At 41.4% G+C, this 18,272-nt stretch overlaps 1 protein-coding gene across 1 annotated transcript; it reads right to left on the bottom strand.

Moving 5' to 3' along the window:
• Nucleotides 1-720: 720 nt before the first annotated feature.
• On the bottom strand, nucleotides 721-13,765 carry LOC135522015 (zinc finger protein OZF-like). Its single transcript, XM_064947887.1, has 2 exons — nucleotides 13,486-13,765; nucleotides 721-4,964 (listed from the first exon to the last, which is right to left on the bottom strand). The coding sequence occupies exons 1-2, from the start codon at nucleotides 13,649-13,651 to the stop codon at nucleotides 3,637-3,639; spliced, it is 1,494 nt and encodes a 497-aa protein (XP_064803959.1). The 5' UTR covers nucleotides 13,652-13,765; the 3' UTR covers nucleotides 721-3,636.
• Between the last annotated feature and the right edge of the window lie 4,507 nt (nucleotides 13,766-18,272).

The raw sequence follows: 18,272 nt of genomic DNA on the forward strand, positions 1-18,272 counted from the left end.
TTTTAGCCCCCAACAAAACCTTAACTATAGAATGAGAAGACTATACATATTTTACATAGAAATGTACAAAAGCATTGCAGAGGAAAACACATAGGTGTACACCCTGAATTTGTTCTGATGTTGGAATATTTTAAGGAGCGAGACATCCTTCTTCCTCTCCACCTTCTTTTCTACATCTTTCTCTCTTGTTTCCAAACTATCCCTCTTCTTCTCCAGCATCTCTTTCTCAAGACTGTTGTTTTTCTTCTCCACTGACTATCCTCTTCCCCAAACTTTTGTCTCATACTATATCAAGATACCAGTACCAGGAATGATAGGCGTTTGCTCCAGATCAGTGATTCTCAAACCCCTCCTCGGGTACCCCCAGACATTTCACCATTTTTTTGTAGCCCTGAACTAGCTCACCTGATTCACCTAATCAAGGGCTTGATAATTAGTTGACAAGTTGTATCAGATGTGCTAGCTCTAGAATAGATCAAATACATGGAACAGTTTTTCACAATTAAAGATGTTTAATCCTAGTAAAAATTCTTAGTCTTAGGTCTTAGGTCAGTTAGGATCACCTAACAGACAATTCATTTCCGTAACTGCAACAATGAGAGTTGGTCTGATGTCTTGACAGGATAACAACATTTTCTGAATTATGATGCCTTGCCGTTTAGTACTCTGAGGCGTCATAGTACCATCGTCATGACAATGGACAAACCATTTTACTGCACATTCACACACAAGCAGAGGTTTAGTTTATTAGGATTATCATTAACTACTGTACATGCAGCACTCTTCCTGGGGTCCACATAAAACATTCTGTTCTGTGCTTGGTCATCTATTTGAAACATAAGATATTACATTAAATTCAAAATACAAAACTAAAATAAGAGTTGTATTAAAGAAAGACACCAAGAGAAAACAAAATACTATTGACACTATTCATATATATAAGTTTACATACACCTTAGCCAAATACATTTAAACTCAGTTTTTCACAATTAAAGACATTTAATCCTAGTAAAAATTCCCTGTATTAGGTCAGTTAGGATCACCACTTTATTTTAAGAATGTGAAATAGTAGAGAATGATTTATTTAAGCTTTTACTTCTTTCATCACATTCCCAGTGGGTCGGAAGTTCACATGCCCTCAATTAGTATTCGGTAGCATTGCCTTTAAATTGTTTAACTTGGGTCAAACGTTCCACAAGCTTCCAACAATAAGTTGGGTGAATTTTCCTCCTGACAGAGCTGGTGTAACTGAGTCAGGTTTGTAGGCCTCCTTGCTCGCACACACTTTTTCAGTCGTGCCCACAAATATTCTATAGAATTGAGGTCAGGGCTTTGTGATGGCCAATCCAATACCTTGACTTGTTGTCCTAAAGCCATTTTGCCACAACTTTGGAAGTATGCTTGGGGTCATTGTTCATTTGGAAAACCCATTTGTGACCAAGCTTTAACTTTCTGACTGATGTCTTGAGATGCTGCTTCAATATATCCACAATTTTCTTTCCTCATGATGCCATGTATTTTGTGAAGTGCACCAGTCCCTCCTGCAGCAAAGCACCCCCACAACATGATGCTGTTACCCCCGTGTTTCACGGTTGGGATGGCGTTCTTCGGCTTGCAAGCCTCTCCCTTTTTCCTCCTAACATAACAATGATCATTATGGCCAAACAGTTGTATTTTTGTTTCATCAGACCAGAGGACATTTCTCCAAAAAGTAAAGATTGTCCCCATGTGCAGTTGCAAACCATAGTCTTTTTTATGGCTGTTTTGGAGCAGTGGCTTCTTCCTTGCTGAGCGGCCTTTCAGGTTATGTCGATATAGGATTAGTTTTACTGTGGATAGATACTTTTGTACCTGTTTCCTCCAGCATCTTCACACGGTCCTTTGCTGTTGTTCTGGGATTGATTTGCACTTTTCGCACCAAAGTACATTCATCTCTTGGGGACAGAACGCATCTTCTTCATGAGCGGTATGACGGCTGCGTGGTCCCATGGTGTTTATACTTGCGTACTATTGTTTGTACAGATGAACGTGGTACCTTCAAGCTTTTGGAATTTGCTCCCAAGGATGAACCAGACTAAAAATTTTTTTCTGAGGTCTTGGCTGATTTATTTTGATTTTCGCACGGGTCAAGCAAAGAAGCACTGAGTTTGAAGGTAGGCCTTGAAGTACTTCCACAGGTACACCTCCAATTGACTCAAATGATGTCAATTAGCCTATCAGAAGCTTCTAAAGCCATGACATCATTTTATGGAATTTTCCAAGCTGTTTAAATGTACAGTCAACTTAGTGTATGTAAACTTCTGACCCAGTGGAATTGTGATAGTGAATTATAAGTGAAATAATCTGTCTGTAAACAATTCTTGGAAAAAGTAGATGTCCTCACCGACTTGCCAAAACTATAGTTTGGTTGTGGAGTGGTTGAATAATGAGTTTTAATGACTCCAACCTAAGTATGTAAACTTCCGACTTCAACATTAGGTACATCGAGTCATTATTTTTAACTATTTTGAACCCTGGACTCAACTATCTGATTAATTCGATTCAATGCAATTACTGGCAGGCATTTTTTTTTTTAAGACATTGTCTCACAGGTAATTTTACAGAATTACTGTAAGCCCCCAAACAACAAGCCTGATGTGGCATGTAATAAACAGCATTTGTGTTTTTGAAAGTAGGACAACTCTCACCCTGTTTTCACACATTCCCATATACCCTTGCTTTTTTGGTTTGCTTCTGCCCTTGAAATCAGATAAAATGAAGTCTATATCAAATTGCTGCTGTAATGTTCGTCACAGGAATACCTTTGCATAGCTACAGCACTCATGGATAATAGTAAAAACTGTTTTCATTGCACAAATTGAATTAGACAAATGCTTTAGAGTATATCCTGTTTTAGGCTCCCTAAAATGATGGATAGAATTAACAGGGTATCTTTATTCGGCAGTTCAGCACTCCATAAACATTTAGCCAGCACTTTATTTTCCTCTACATTTTAATATACATGACCTTGAACAGCAATCTTCTGTTCACTATACAGAGAATGGAATACATATGTTCCCTTGTACGATGTATTTGTACATATTTGAGAGGCCTAAAACAGGACTTAAATATGGCCCCTGACTAAAATTGCTTTGGGTGGCAAGTTCAGAGCAAAATATCCATAGGCTATCTATCACCTTTCCTTACTGTGGTTATAAATAATATATATTTAAAAGTTAAAGAAACATGATTAGGAAGACAAATCAAACAGTTTAGAACAATATATTTAGCAAGATGAGCAATCTGAGCCACCAAAGACCTAGGGCAGGGCTGGATTAAGAATGACATGGTAAAAATAAAAAAATAAAAAATACCAGGACTCAAACCCCAGTTCCTGCGACGATCAGTCAAACCCCTCAAATATTACACCAGAGGTCCAAAACCATTCGGCTAACAAGGTTGGTAGTGGTGGCACTATGGTCGCTACACTTACCCCAATTGTAGGCCTACAGAATATCATTCCTCCATTTATCTGAAACCTACAGCATGAATGACCCACACTTATTTTGCTTTTCTTTGTGTTTTCCTAGGAGTGTTGTCCTGTCCACATCCTGCCTTTTTATTCCCACCATCTGACAGATCTTTCTCCTAATTTGTTTATTTCCTGTTTTCGTCCTGTTTTCTTTCTTTGTGGACATTGTTTATATGCCTCACCAGATGAGCCTTCTGTGTGAATCCTTTACCACATACTGAGCAGACATGTTGTTTCTCTCCTGTGTGAGTCCGAATATGTTCATTTAGGTGTCCCTTCTGATAGAAGCTTTTCCCGCAATCACCACAGCTAAATGGTTTCACTCCTGTGTGAGTCAGTATGTGTGTCTTTAGGGCTGCCTTCTGATTGAAGCTTTTCCCACAGTCACCACAGCTAAATGGTTTCACTCCTGTGTGAGTCAATATATGCTTCCTTAGGTGCCCCTTATGATTGAAACATCTTCCGCAGTCACCACAGCTAAATGGTTTCTCTCCTGTGTGAGTCAGCATATGCCTCCTTAAGTCTCCCTTGTAACTAAAGCTTTTCCCGCAGTCACTACAGTTAAATGGTTTCTCCCCTGTGTGAGTCCGTATATGTTCGGTTAGGAGCCACTTCTGATTGAAGCTTTTTTTCCCACAGTCACCACAGCTAAATGGTTTCTCTCCTGTATGGGTTCGAATATGTTCGGTTAGATGTCCCTTCTGAATGAAGCTTTTACCACAGTCTCCACAGCTGAATGGTTTTTCTCCTGTGTGAGTCCGTACATGGTTGGTTAGATGCTGCTTGCGTTTGAAGCTTTTCCCGCAGTCACCACAACTAAATGGTTTCTCTCCTGTCTCTCCTGTATGAGTCTTCATGTGCCTGGACAGAACCCCTTTGTATTTGAAGGTCTTGCCACAAATTGAGCAGGGTTTATCCACGTGACAGAGTCGAACATGGGCCTTCAGTTTACAGGTGGAGTTGTACTGTTTTTTGCAGAATCTGCATTCCCTGGGTCTCATCTTAGTGAGAGTCAAATGCCTCTGCAGGTCAGCTTTTAGAGCAAATGTTTCACCACAGTCACGGCAGCGTTGATTTTTTATAGACGTGGTGTGGCTGGAGTCATTGTTTTGATTATTTAGGTGGGTCACATTGCCAAAAGGTTTTAGATCCACTAGTTTAGAGTCACTATCTCTGTTCTCCACAGTCTGGGTTTGGGGAAGAGTCAAGGACTGAAGTGTGTCCTCCTGATCACATTCACTTTTCACACAAGGAGTGAATTTGAACTCTATGATATCAGCCTCCATCCCTTGAAGCTTCTCTTTCTCCTGACTGGTACATAGTTCCTCCTGTTCCTCTTTAATCTGTGTGGGCTCTGGATCCTCCTGCCCCAGTCTCGTGCTCCACTCCTGCTCACAGTGCTGCTGCTCAAAGGGAACCTCTTCAGAGACAGCAAGAGTGAGCTGCAGGGAGTCTGGAGGGAAGGAGAAAGGAGCAGATATTATCTATTCAGCCTTTAGACATCAGGGTCAATTGAAATTGAAATCAGTAAATTCAGGAGAAAAAAAACAGAAATTCCAATTCTATAAAATAAAAACTTGAATTACTTCTTTGCATCTCTTCTTAGTCTTACACGTACCCCCAAATCATGTCTCAAAGCAACTTCAAAAGTCCACTATCACAAGATGCTTGTATTCAGACCCCTTCACCTTTTCCACAATTTTGTTCTGTTACAACCTAATTATAAAATGTATCAAATGAATGTTTCCTCAATCTATACACAATATCCCATAATGACAAAGCGAAAACAGGTTCAGAAATTTTAGCAAATGTATTCAAAATTTAAAAAACAAACACCTTATTTACATAAGTATTCAGACCCTTGGCTATGAGACTTGAAATTGAGCTCTGGTGCATCTTGTTTCTATTGATTATCCTTGAGATGTTTCTTCAACTTGGAGTCCATCTGTGGTAATTGCAATTGATTGGACATGATTTGGAAAGGCACACTCCTGTTAATATAAGAGCAGAGCAGAAACCAAGTCATGAGGTCGAAGGAATTAGCTGTAGAGCTCCGAGACAGGATTGTTTCAAGGCACAGATCTGGGGAAGCGTACCAAAAATGTCTGCAGCATTGAAGGTCCCCAAGAACACAAGTGGCCTCCGTAATTCTTAACTGGAAGTTTGGAAGCACCAAGACTCTTCCTTGTCAGGATCGAGGGAAAGATAAATGGCGCGAAGTACAGAGAGATCCTTGATGAAAATCTGCTCCAGAGTGCTCAGGACCTCAGACTGGGGGCGAAGGTTCACCCTCCAACAAGAAAAAGACAATCACACAGCCAAGACAATGCAGAAGTGTAATGCGCATGACATTCCAGCAATTTTGCGCAAAAAGATTTTATATCGGAGTTGCACCTGTTGTTCACATGCATATCTGGCCTCTCATTGGCTAGAATGTTCTCACCTGATCTCGCCGCCTGCCTTTTGCGGACATGTATTTCCATTGTTAGAGTGGTTAGCCGACCATCTTGTCAATATAATCACAAATCTTCGGTGAAAGTGATGACCCTTCTGCTTCACTTCCATATCCTTTCCCATATTGTTGTGAATTGGCTTCAAGATAACGAAATTCATGAAAACGCGCAGAGGTCATTTAAGATCAATCTATCAAATGCCTTTTTTGAAATATATTAAAGAGTCTATTTTCCTGAATTTCCGCTTGACTGATGTGCCCAAAGTAAGTTGCCTGTTACTTAGGCCCAGAAGCCAGGATATGCATATAATTAGTAGTATTGGCTAGAAACCACTTTGAAGTTTCTAGAAATGATTTTATAATGTCTGAGACTATAACACAATTGATATGGCAGGTGAAATTCCAAAGAAAAACCAACCAGAATTTTTTTTTGAGCTCCCAGATCCTAATAATGGAAGGCTATTGGTTCTATGTAATTCCAGCTTCCAGAATGCAATTCCTATGGCTTTCACTAGATGCCAACAGTCTGTTAGACCCACTCACTGTCGCAAGTCATACTCTGGACCTAGTTTTGTCCCATGCAATAAATGGATCTTAATGTTTTTCTTCATAATCCTGGACTATCAGACCACCATTTTATTATGTTTGCAATTGCAACAAATAATCTGCTCAGACCCCAACCAAGGAACATCAAAAGTCGTGCTATAAATTCACAGACAACACAAAGATTCCTTGATGTCCTTCCAGATTCCCTCTGTCTACCCAAGGACGCCAGAGGACCACCTAACTGAGGAACTCAATTTAACCTTGCGCAATACCCTAGATGCAGTTGCACCCCTAAAAACTAAAAACATTTCTCATAAGAAACTAGCTCCCTGGTACACAGAAAATACCCGAGCTCTGAAGCAAGCTTCCAGAAAATTGGAACGGAAATGGCGCCACACCAAACTGGAAGTCTTCCGACTAGCTTGGAAAGACAGTACCGTGCAGTACAGAAGAGCCCTTACTGCTGCTCGATCATCTTATTTTTCTAACTTAATTGAGGAAAATAAGAACAATCCGAAATTCCTTTTTAATACTGTCGCAAAGCTAAATAAAAAGCAGCATTCCCCAAGAGAGGATGGCTTTCACTTCAGCAGTGATAAATTCATGAACTTCTTTGAGGAAAAGATCATGATTATTAGAAAGCAAATTACAGACTCCTCTTTAAATCTGTGTATTCCTTCAAAGCTCAGTTGTCCTGATTCTGCACAACTAGGATCAAGAGAGACGCTCAAGTGTTTTAGTACTATATCTCTTGACACAATGATGAAAATAATCATGGCCTCTAAACCTTCAAGCTGCATACTGGACCCTATTCCAACTAAACTACTGAAAGAGCTGCTTCCTGTGCTTGGCCCTCCTATGTTGAACATAATAAACGTCTCTCTATCCACCGGATGTGTACCAAACTCACTAAAAGTGGCAGTAATAAAGCCTCTCTTAAAAAAGCCAAACCTTGACACAGAAAATATTTTTAAAAAACTATCGGCCTATATCGAATCTTCCATTCCTCTCAAACATTTTAGAAAAGGCTGTTGCGCAGCAACTCACTGCCTTCCTGAAGACAAACAATGTATACGAAATGATTCAGTCTGGTTTTAGACCCCATCATAGCACTGAGACTGCACTTGTGAAGGTGGTAAATTAACTTTTAATGGCATCAGACCGAGGCTCTGCATCTGTCCTCGTGCTCCTAGACCTTAGTGCTGCTTTTGATACCATCGATCACCACATTCTTTTGGAGAGATTGGAAACCCAAAATGGTCTACACGGACAAGTTCTGGCCTGGTTTAGATCTTATCTGTCAGAAAGATATCAGTTTGTCTCTGAATGGTTTGTCCTCTGACAAATCAACTGTACATTTCGGTGTTCCTCAAGGTTCCGTTTTAGGACCACTATTGTTTTCACTATATATTTTACGTCTTGGGGGATGTCATTCGAAAACATAATGTTAACTTTCACTGCTATGCGGATGACACACAGCTGTACATTTCAATGAAACATGGTGAAGCCCCAAAATTGCCCTTGCTAGAAGCATGTGTTTCAGACATAAGGAAGTGGATGGCTGCAAACTTTCTACTTTTAAACTCGGACAAAACAGAGATGCTTGTTCTAGGTCCCAAGAAACAAAGAGATCTTCTGTTGAATCTGACAAATCATCTTAATGGTTGTACAGTCATCTCAAATAAAACTGTGAAGGACCTCGGCGTTACTCTGGACCCTGATCTCTCTTTTGAAGAACATATCAAGACCATTTCAAGGACAGCTTTTTTCCATTGCAAAAATCAGAAACTTTCTGTCCAAAAATGATGCAGAAAAATTAATCCATGCTTTTGTCACTTCTAGGTTAGACTACTGCAATGCTCTACTTTCCGGCTACCCGGATAAAGCACTAAATAAACTTCAGTTAGTGCTAAATACGGCTGCAAGAATCCTGACGAGAACCAAAACAATTGATCATATTACTCCAGTGCTAGCCTCCCTACACTGGCTTCCTGTCAAGGCAAGGGCTGATTTCAATGTTTTTACTGCTAACCTACAAAGCATTACATGGGCTTGCTCCTACCTATCTCTCTGATTTGGTCCTGCCGTACATACCTACACGTACGCTACGGTCACAAGACGCAGGCCTCCTAATTGTCCATAGAATTTCTAAGCAAACAGCTGGAGGCAGGGCTTTCTCCTATAGAGCTCCAGTGGGTAGGTGAACGGAAAGGCTCTGGAGCAAAGAACCGCCCTTGCTGTCTCTTCCTGGCCGGTTCCCCTCTTTCCACTGGGATTCTCTGCCTCTAACCCTATTCCAGGGGCTGAGTCACTGGCTTACTGGGTCTCTTTCATACCGTCCCGGGGGGGGTGGGGGGGGGGGTATGTCACTTGAGTGGGTTGAGTCACTGATGTGATCTTCCTGTCTGGGTTGGTGCCCCACCCTTGGGTTGTGCCGTGGTGGAGATCTTTGTGGGCTATACTCGACCTTGTCTCAGGATGGTAAGTTGGTGGTTGAAGTTATCCCTCTAGTGGTGTGGGGGCTGTGCTTTGGCAAAGTGGGTGGGGTTATATCCTTCCTGTTTGGCCCTGTCCGGGGATGTCCTCGGATGGGGCCACAGTGTCTCCTGACCCCTCCTGTCTCAGCCTCCAGTATTTATGCTGCAGTAGTTTATGTGTCGGGGGGCTAGGTTCAGTATGTTATATCTGGACTGTATTTCTCCTGTCCTATTCGGTGTCCTGTGTGAATTTAAGTGTGCTCTCTCTAATTCTCTCTCTCGGAGGACCTGAGCCCTAGGACCATGCCTCAGGACTACCTGACATGATGACTCCTTGCTGTCCCCAGTCCACCTGGCCGTGCTGCTGCTCGAGTTTCACCTGTTCTGCCTTATTATTATTGGGCCATGCTGGTCATTTATGAACATTTGAACATCTTGGCCATGTTCTGTTATAATCTCCACCCGGCACAGTCAGAAGAGGACTGGCCACCCCACATAGCCTGGTTCCTCTCTAGGTTTCTTCCTAGGTTTTGGCCTGTCTAGGGAGTTTTTCCTAGCCACCGTGCTTCTACACCTGCATTGCTTGCTGTTTGGGGTTTTAGGCTGGGTTTCTGTACAGCACTTTGAGATATCAGCTGATGTACGAAGGGCTATATAAATACATTTGATTTGATCATTGTTTTAGGCTTGTTTCTTCAAAAACGAGCAAGAATTTAGAGTTTTTGTACAAAGACTCCTGGTTCAAAATCAGTCTGTTGGCGCGCACGGTGAAGAGCACGCCAATAGACTGTGCGCTTACTAATTTTACTTTTCTATTGAACATACTTCTTTCCGTATTAAATATTATAATTTATTTACATTTTTGGATACCTGAGGATTGGATAGAAATGTAGTTTGACTTGTTTGAACAAAGTTTAGCGGTAGCTTTTTGGACTCCTTTGTCTGCATGTTGAACGAGTCGATTACTGAAATCGATGGCACCAACTAAAACAGACTTTTTGGGATATGAAGAAGGATTTTATCTAACAAAACAAACATTCATGTTGTAGCTGGGACACTTGGAATTGCAAACAGAGGAAGATTTTCAAAAGTAAGTGATTTATTTAAATCGCTATTTGTGATTTTATGAGGCCTGTGCTGGTTGAAAATATGTTGTGGGATGCCGTCCTCAAACAATCACGCATGGTATGCTTTCGCTGTAAAGCCTATTGTAAATAGGACAACGCCGTTAGATAAACCAAGAATTTAAGCTTTTAAATGATTTAAGATAATTGTATGTTCATGAATGTTTAATATTACAATTATTTATTAGAATTGAATGCCCTCCACAGGATGCTGTCGACAGGTGTCCCGCAAGCGGGACGGCCTGTCCCTAGAGCCCTCAATGGAACGCTCGGGATCAGAGATAGATAAAATAAAAATTAAATGTTTAAAGCCCTATTTGCACAGGAGTAGTATTTACTAGAACGTTGGTTATGCAACTATTACCCCACAATGTCCGTTATTCCAGAGGACGATTTGGACCTGATTAGTTTGTTCAAAACTGGCCCCTGTATTTTTTTTTTTTTTTTTTAAATAAATGGATTGTTATGCAGAAGCCTGGAGGTTTTTATTCTAGGAATTAAAAGATATTTCAACCTGTCCAGGCAATAGCAGGCTACACTGAGAACTCGAGCTTGGCTCCCCAGTTTCTAAGCCATATCAAACCATCTTTGGTATAGTGTCGCCATAATATTTGAATTGAGGAAGTGATCATCATTATTTTAGCAATCAGAAGGTAGACACCCAAAAATTTCCAGTCAAAGGTTTGGACACACACAACTACTCATTACAGGGTTTTTCTTTATTTGTACTATTTTCTACATTGTAGTAACCAAAATAAGTGTTAAACAAATCAAAATATATTTTATATGAGATTCTTCAAAGTAACTACCCTTTGCCTGACAGCTTTGCACACTCTTGGCATTCTCTCAAACAGCTTCATGAGGTCGTCACCTGGAATGCATTTCAATTAACAGGTGTGCATTGTTAAAAGTAAATCATTTTTGAGCTTAGTTGGTCAATTTGCAGTGTACAAATTAATTATTTTTCTGTCTTCCCAGCCATGATTAAGCTGACACCTGCTCGTCGAACAACTCATTCCACAATCATGGGCATTAATATGGAGTTGGTTCCCCCTTCGCTGCTACAAGAGCCTCTACTCTTCTGGGAAGGCTTTCCACTTTCCCTTCACTGGAACAAAGGGACCGAGCCTGAGACATGAAAAACAGACCCAGATAATTATTCCTACTCTACCAAACCTTACAGTTGGCACTATGCATTGGGACAAGTAGCGTTCTCCTGGCATCTGCCAAAACCAGATTAGTCCGTCGGACTTCCAGATGCTGAAGCGTACTTCATCACTCCAGAGAACGGGTTTCCACTGCTCCAGAGTCCAATGGCGGCGATCTTTACACCACTCCAGCCGACGCTTGGCATTGCACATGGTGATCTTAGGCTTGTGTGCGGCTGCTCAGCCATGGAAACCCATATCACGAAGCTCCCAATGAACAGTTCTTGTGCTGAAGTTGCTTCCAAAGACAGTTCACCCGAGCAGCAATTTGACAAACTGGCTTGTTGGAACGGTGGCATCCTATGACAGTGCCATGTTGAAAAAGTCACTGTCAGTGACACCATTCTACTGACAATATTTGTCTTTGGAGATTGCATTGCTGTGTGCTCGATTTTAAACACCTGTCAGCAAAGGGTGTGGCTGAAACAGCCAAATCCACTCATTTTAAGTGGTGTCCACATACTTTTGTATATATAGTGTATTTAGCTAGCTTCTAGCCTAATGTTTGATATGCAATGCGATCTCCTCGTAAGTCTCACGCATTGGCTGTGAGACACACTCCTTTGACCCTCTTCTCACGCTCTCACAGCACACCTCATATCAAACGCATTAAAAATACTGCTTTTATTTTTCTAATTAGTCCACTGTATAGTGAGCACGTACATTTTTCAACTGTGCTCCAAATAGTTTTGAAATCGGAGCATGCGATCTCATCTGCGCCAGCAACTTAACATCACGAGCGAAACCTCTAATTGTCCTGTCTTGCCACGGCACTTTGAACCCGTGGCACATTGAAGCATTTCATTGGTCTAGGGGCGGCAGGTAGCCTAGTGGTTAGAGCGTTGGACTAGTAACCGAAAGTAATCGAATTCCGGAGCTGACAAGATGTAAATCTGTTGTTCTGTCCCTGAAAAAGGCCGTTAACCCACTGTTCCTTGACCATCATTGTAAATAAGAATTTGTTCCTTACTGACTTGCCTAGTTAAACAAAGGTTAACATTATTTTTTCTATAGTTATGTAAGGGATCAACAGGATTGGATAAATGTTTTAAAGAAACACACCTCAAGATTAGAGTAGAGCTGAATGGAGAGAGAGAATGTTCTCCACTGAATTTATTTAACTAAAAGGATGTTGTCAACTAAATTAGGTTGCTGGTACTCCCATCCTTATAGCAGAATGCAGCCTTTTGACGGCATATACAAAAATCGATTTAATCACATTAGTCCCCTCATTTGGTGATTGTCATTTAGGCTGTGGCAACTTAAAAGCAGCAGACAGATAGATCTACAGTGTGTTTTAGCAGGGAAGTTTTTTAGGTGACCTGATTTGTAACTATAAAAATAATTGTGTTGAACAGATTGTGAACCTAAAAGTGTTAATTACACCCCCCAAAAAGCTACAAGTAACAAAGTCGTCGAAGTTTGAGTGTTCATTTAAATGTTCAAAGTATCCTGAATACACCAGACCTATGGTTTTGATTTCCCACCCTGGTCATAGTTTAGGCCTGTGTCAAAATACGTAGAATGGCAGGAAATTCGCTTTAAAAAAGTTAAATATCCCCCAGTCCCCCGTCTAGGGGGATATGAAATTGAAGCATCGGGCAACATCCGCTCGTTGGTATGGATGTATCCAAATTAACGTCAATAGAAAGCAGCTTAAACACACGCAAATGTAGCTACTGGCTGCAGAGGTCGTGACTGTATTAGCCGTAGCTAGTTGGCTAGCTAGCAAGCAAGGGGCAAGAACGTTGCCAGCGACCATGGAACATAGCTATAGAACGAACTGGGCAGCGTCCATGAATATCGAACTAAATGAAAGACTGGGTCGCATCTAGCAACCAAAAGATGAGAAAGTATTCAATATCTTGTGTGTATGTGTGTGTATATATATATATATATATATATATATATATATATATATATATACACACACACACACACACACACACACACACACACACACACACACACACACAACGTTAAATAAACACTTTTTTCCGTTAAGTGGACTTTAGTATTGTTTTATTTGGCAACTGTGGTATATAAGCGGGATAAGGGCCTGAGTTCTGTACATTACCAGCTTGGGGAAAAATTGTCGGGCGTTTATCCCTTACATAAGTACATAACCCTAGATCCCCTGGTAGATATCTACTAGCTACATACTAACCAATTCTACTTAGTTTTATCTTCGGTGTGATCCGCAGCAGTCTCCGTAGCCGATCATTCTCCTCCTTGTACTCTGCCACCGTTTTCTCAACTGCCGCGAAAATATCCAGGGCAGCAGCCATTAAACGCTCATTTAAAAACACACGAAACGACTGTAGTTTAGACATTTTCGACAGAGTGAGGTGGGTAGTCGGCCTATTCCGTCCAGTCAGTAGGTATTGAATCCGCAAGGAATGTTCATAACCAAAACAAACTAGTCTCCAAATCTTCCTACTTCCTTTTTCTTCTTCTTTGTGTTTCATGGTGAACTACACGCAAAAGGCGTATTGTCGCCACCAAATGGACGGGGGTGAAATATTTACAAAATAATTTTCCCTTCCATAGGGGAAGGGAAAATTAAGATGAATCCACACAAACTCCCAAAAAGTATTAATAAAAAATATATACATTCCCATTCCTTCTGTCATTCGCAAACTCAAATACCCTGCTCAGTCTCTGGGGCCTGAGTGGGTTGGACTGCACAAGACAGTAACACACATGTATACTCCCAGATATTGTTGGTGTACCAGCCATGCAACTATTAACACATTTACCATGGCAGACATCCGTTTCCCTTAACACAAATACACATAAGCTGTTCATGTGATGTCACCATTACTCACTTGTTACAACATATGCATTTACCATATTCATTTAAAAAAAACTCAAATTTTCTTTCTCCTAGGAATCATCTTTTATGCAGTGCAAGTGGAATGGATAATCAAACACGTCCTCTGTTGCTGCATTGAATAATACAATTGCCATGCAATCTGATATCTTGTCCATTCCTTTGAAAAAAAGTGGATAATCCTACAGGAAATTCTCTCTGAAGGACGAGGAAGGGAAAATGGCCCTGAAAATCTTGTGGAATTACCTACAGGATATCCCACTGTATTTTGGGGCCGATTCCTGCAGGTGGTCCTTCAGGAAAAAAATCCTGCAAGATTTATTTGACGACTATCTGCGGGATTGTTTTCCTGCAGGATTCCTGTAGGAAGTTTTTTGTAAGGGCAATTAAAATTTTTTGCTCCTTGGCCATTCTCTTCTTCTAAACTAAATCTAGTTTTGTGGTTTTCTTCTTCTTTTCTGTTTAACAGCAGCTGGTGCACCCGGAAATGTGCAACAGTGCCGCCAGTTGGAAATGTACAAAGCAGCCAGACCAGTAGTAAAGGAAAACGATAACTAATTAAATCCAGGCAAACAGTGGTTATCATAACATCATAGACTGGCTAGTCAGTTGGTTTGCTAAGACAACTAAGAGGCTAGTTAACTAGCTAGTTAGCTATTGTTTTTTATTTTAACAAGAACAGAAGAATTGGTTTGGAAATGGCACAGATCCCCCAAGTGGTTACTCCAAGGTGGACTTTTCCTGTAACTGAGGCGCAGTGACCCTTTGGCGCCCTATCTGGCATCACCGAGGTGGGTGCTACACAATGTTTGAGGAGTACCTTACCACAGAGCCTACAAAGAGGCCTACAAAGTGAACACACAATGCCAGGACGAGGCCAGTAAGCTGTGGTCCACCTTCCTTATCTCCCACAGTGATTAGCCAACCCTTACCATCATGGCTCCCATTTCTGGCCATTTTGGCCAGTACCGGGCCCGGCTGAGTTACGTAGGTGAAGGTGAGGCCCCTAACAGAGTGCTTTCGGAAAGACTTTTTTCACATTTTGTTACATTACACCCTTATTCTAAAATTTATTAAATTGTTTTTCCCCCTCATCAATCTACACACAATACCTCATAATGACAAAGCAGAAACAGGTTTTTATAAATGTTTGCTAATTTATAAAAATAAAAACCTGAAATATCCCATTTATATAAGTATTCAGACCCTTTACTCAGTACTTTGTTGAAGCACCTTTGGCACCGATTACAGCGTTGTCTTCTTGGGTATGACGCTACAAGGTTGGCACACCTATATTTGAGGAGTTTCTCCCATTCTTCTCTGCAGATCCTCTCAAGCTCTGTCAGGTTGGATGGGGAGCGTTGCTGCACAGCTATTTTCAGGTCTCTCCAGAGATGTTAGATCAGGTTCAAGTCCGGGCTCTGGCTGGGCTACTCAAGGACATTTAGAGACATGTCCCAAAGCCATTCCTGCATTGTCTTGGCTGTGTGCTTAGGGTTGTTGTCCTGTTGGAAGGTGAACCTTCACCCCAGGTCCTGAGCAAGTTTTCATCAAGGATCTCTCTGTACTTTGCTCCGTTCATCTTTCCATCGATCCTGACTAGTCTCCCAGTCCCTGCAACTGAAAAACACCCCCACAGCACGATGCTGCCACCTCCATGCTTCACCGTAGCGATGGTGCCAGATTTCCTCCAGACGTGATGCTTGGCATTCAGGCCAAAGAGTTCAATCTTGATTTCATCCGACCAGAGAATCTTGTTTCTTTAGGTGCCTTTTGGCAAACTCCAAACAGGCTGTCATGTGCCTTTTACTGAAGATTGGCTTCCGTCCGGCCACTCTAACATAAAGGTGGAGTTTTGCTGGACACAGTTAAAACATGGCTATTTAAAAGCATTTTGTTGTGTTAAAGCCTGAATTTAAAATGCATTAAATTGCAATTTTGTGTCACAGGCCTACACACAATAGCCCATAATGTTAGATTGCATCATCTGAGGGTCTGTTGGGGAGGTATACAAATTGGAGTGGGTCTACAGTGTCTGGGATGATGGTGTTATGTAATAGTATTCCACTGTGTAATAGGATTCCACCTCCCTCCTGTATTGTCATTTTGATGTCTCGTCGGAGGTGGTAGCAGGCTTTCTTGTATGCATCCATGTCCCTGTCCCGTATTGAAAGGTATCCAGGTGAACCTGGAACCTGTGGCACTGAGAAATGATGGATGAGGATTTGAGAGAGCACCTAAAGTACATAAATGCGTAAGTGTTCTTTTCACTTCAATTTGACGTGTCGACAGACACACAACACACAGATGTAAGGTGGCTTAGTAGAGGTAAATTCCTGCAGAGATTTAGGGATCTGTTACTTGAAATCGAGGAGTTTCTGGCTTCAAAAGATACAGAATATGAGCAGTTGCAAGACAAAGTGTGGCTGTTAAATTGAGCATTTTTGACCAACGTAACTGTTCGGCTGAATGAGCTCAATTTTGAGCTGCAAGGAAAATACACATATATGTTTTAAATGATTAGCTTTGTGACTGACAGCATTTAAACAAAAATTGAAATTGCTGTCCTCACAATCGCAGCAACATGAACTGAGGAATTTCAAAAATATGTCAGAGCTTGAAAGTCAGGGAAAAGCACTAGCACTTTGTGACTGTGGTCGATATGTTGAACATTATCGCAGACTTTGACTGACGCTTTCAAGACTTTTGCGATCAACATTTATGTGCTTTATGTTTGGTGTGGAAGTTGATATTGACGAAATTGCAAAAGAAATTGCATCATTTTTTCACATGGAGGCATCAGCCGTCGAGAGTGAAATTTTGACTCTGCAAAGTGACCTCCAAATCAAATTGAGGGCATCAGGGGAACACTTTCGGGAACCTTATCATGGAGGAAAAATATCCAAACATGAGAAAAGTTGCCAAGTACTTGACAACGTTTTTTTGGATCTACCTACCTTTGCGAGTCAACATTTTCAGACACGAAGATCATCAAGTCAAAATAACGGTCCACTCTAACAGATGATCACCTGGACAGACTCTACAAAGCTTGCTGACAGCATGCAGTGCAAATCATCCAATCAATAAGGTGAAATGTTATTTAATATTGGCTAGGGGAGGGGCCGGGTGGAAGACCGCGTTAGGATCTACATTTTCCACCCTCTTCCTATCTAACTAAAGTCGGGGCACCCTTGCTCTAGCCTTTAGATGGATATTTCCTGTAAACCATGTTTTTTGGTTTGGATATGTTCTTATAGTCACTGTGGGGACGACATCATCTATGCACTTATTGATGGTGACTGTTGTGGTAAACTCCTAAATGCAATCGGATGAATCCCGCAACATATCCCAGTCTGTACTAGCAAAACAGTCTTGTAGCATCGCGTCTGCTTCCTCCGACCACCTCAGTATTTTGCACATCTTTGTAAACAGGAAGCACGAGATTGGAGTAGGGATGGGTACCGAAACCCAGTATTAAATGGGCCCGGGGCTAAATTATGAAAGACCGTAGTATCGATAAGCTCCGACGTTATCGGTTCTGCTTTCAGTACTGGAGAAATTAAGAAAATACATGTCCTATTTATTATTGCTTACCTAAATGTTATCGTGCACATTTTATTTCACCAATCGTTTCTAATTTGCAATAAGATTAAGACATTCATCTATGATGCATTTTAGCTATTCCCAATCCAGAAGAGAGATCTCTCGCACGGAGCCTGTGTCTCTCACACACTACAGCACACACACACACACACTACAGCACACACACACACACACACACACACACACACACACACACACACACACACACACACACACACACACACACACACACACGTGAACCAACCCACGCCTCCCTCCAACTCACGCCTCCCTCTAACCCACGCCTCCCTCTAATACCGCTGGTCCAAGCCAGACAAGCCCAAAGCCCCTTCACGCTGGCAGCTCGTGTGAGGATGACTGAGGAGAGGGTGAATGAGTGCCACCTAGCTGTGACCAAGTTCATAGTGAAAGGCCTACACACCTTTGCAACATTGGAGTCCAAGGGCTTTAGGCAACAGTCTGTCAGTATTTATTGAGTTGTATGAATTTTTAGGATACAGTAGTGTAAATGGGTTGTA

The sequence above is a fragment of the Oncorhynchus masou genome, chromosome 4 (genome assembly GCF_036934945.1).
Source record: "Oncorhynchus masou masou isolate Uvic2021 chromosome 4, UVic_Omas_1.1, whole genome shotgun sequence".
NCBI classification, from domain to species: Eukaryota; Metazoa; Chordata; class Actinopteri; order Salmoniformes; family Salmonidae; genus Oncorhynchus; species Oncorhynchus masou.

Bases quoted from the DNA above. Each gene is read 5' to 3' on its own strand.
- LOC135522015 (XM_064947887.1), bottom strand. From the start codon at position 13,651: ATGTCTAAACTACAGTCGTTTCGTGTGTTTTTAAATGAGCGTTTAATG. The intron at 4,965-13,485 runs GTTAGTATGTAG...CCTTCCCTCCAG, and splicing joins GATAAAACTAAGTAGAATTG to ACTCCCTGCAGCTCACTCTT.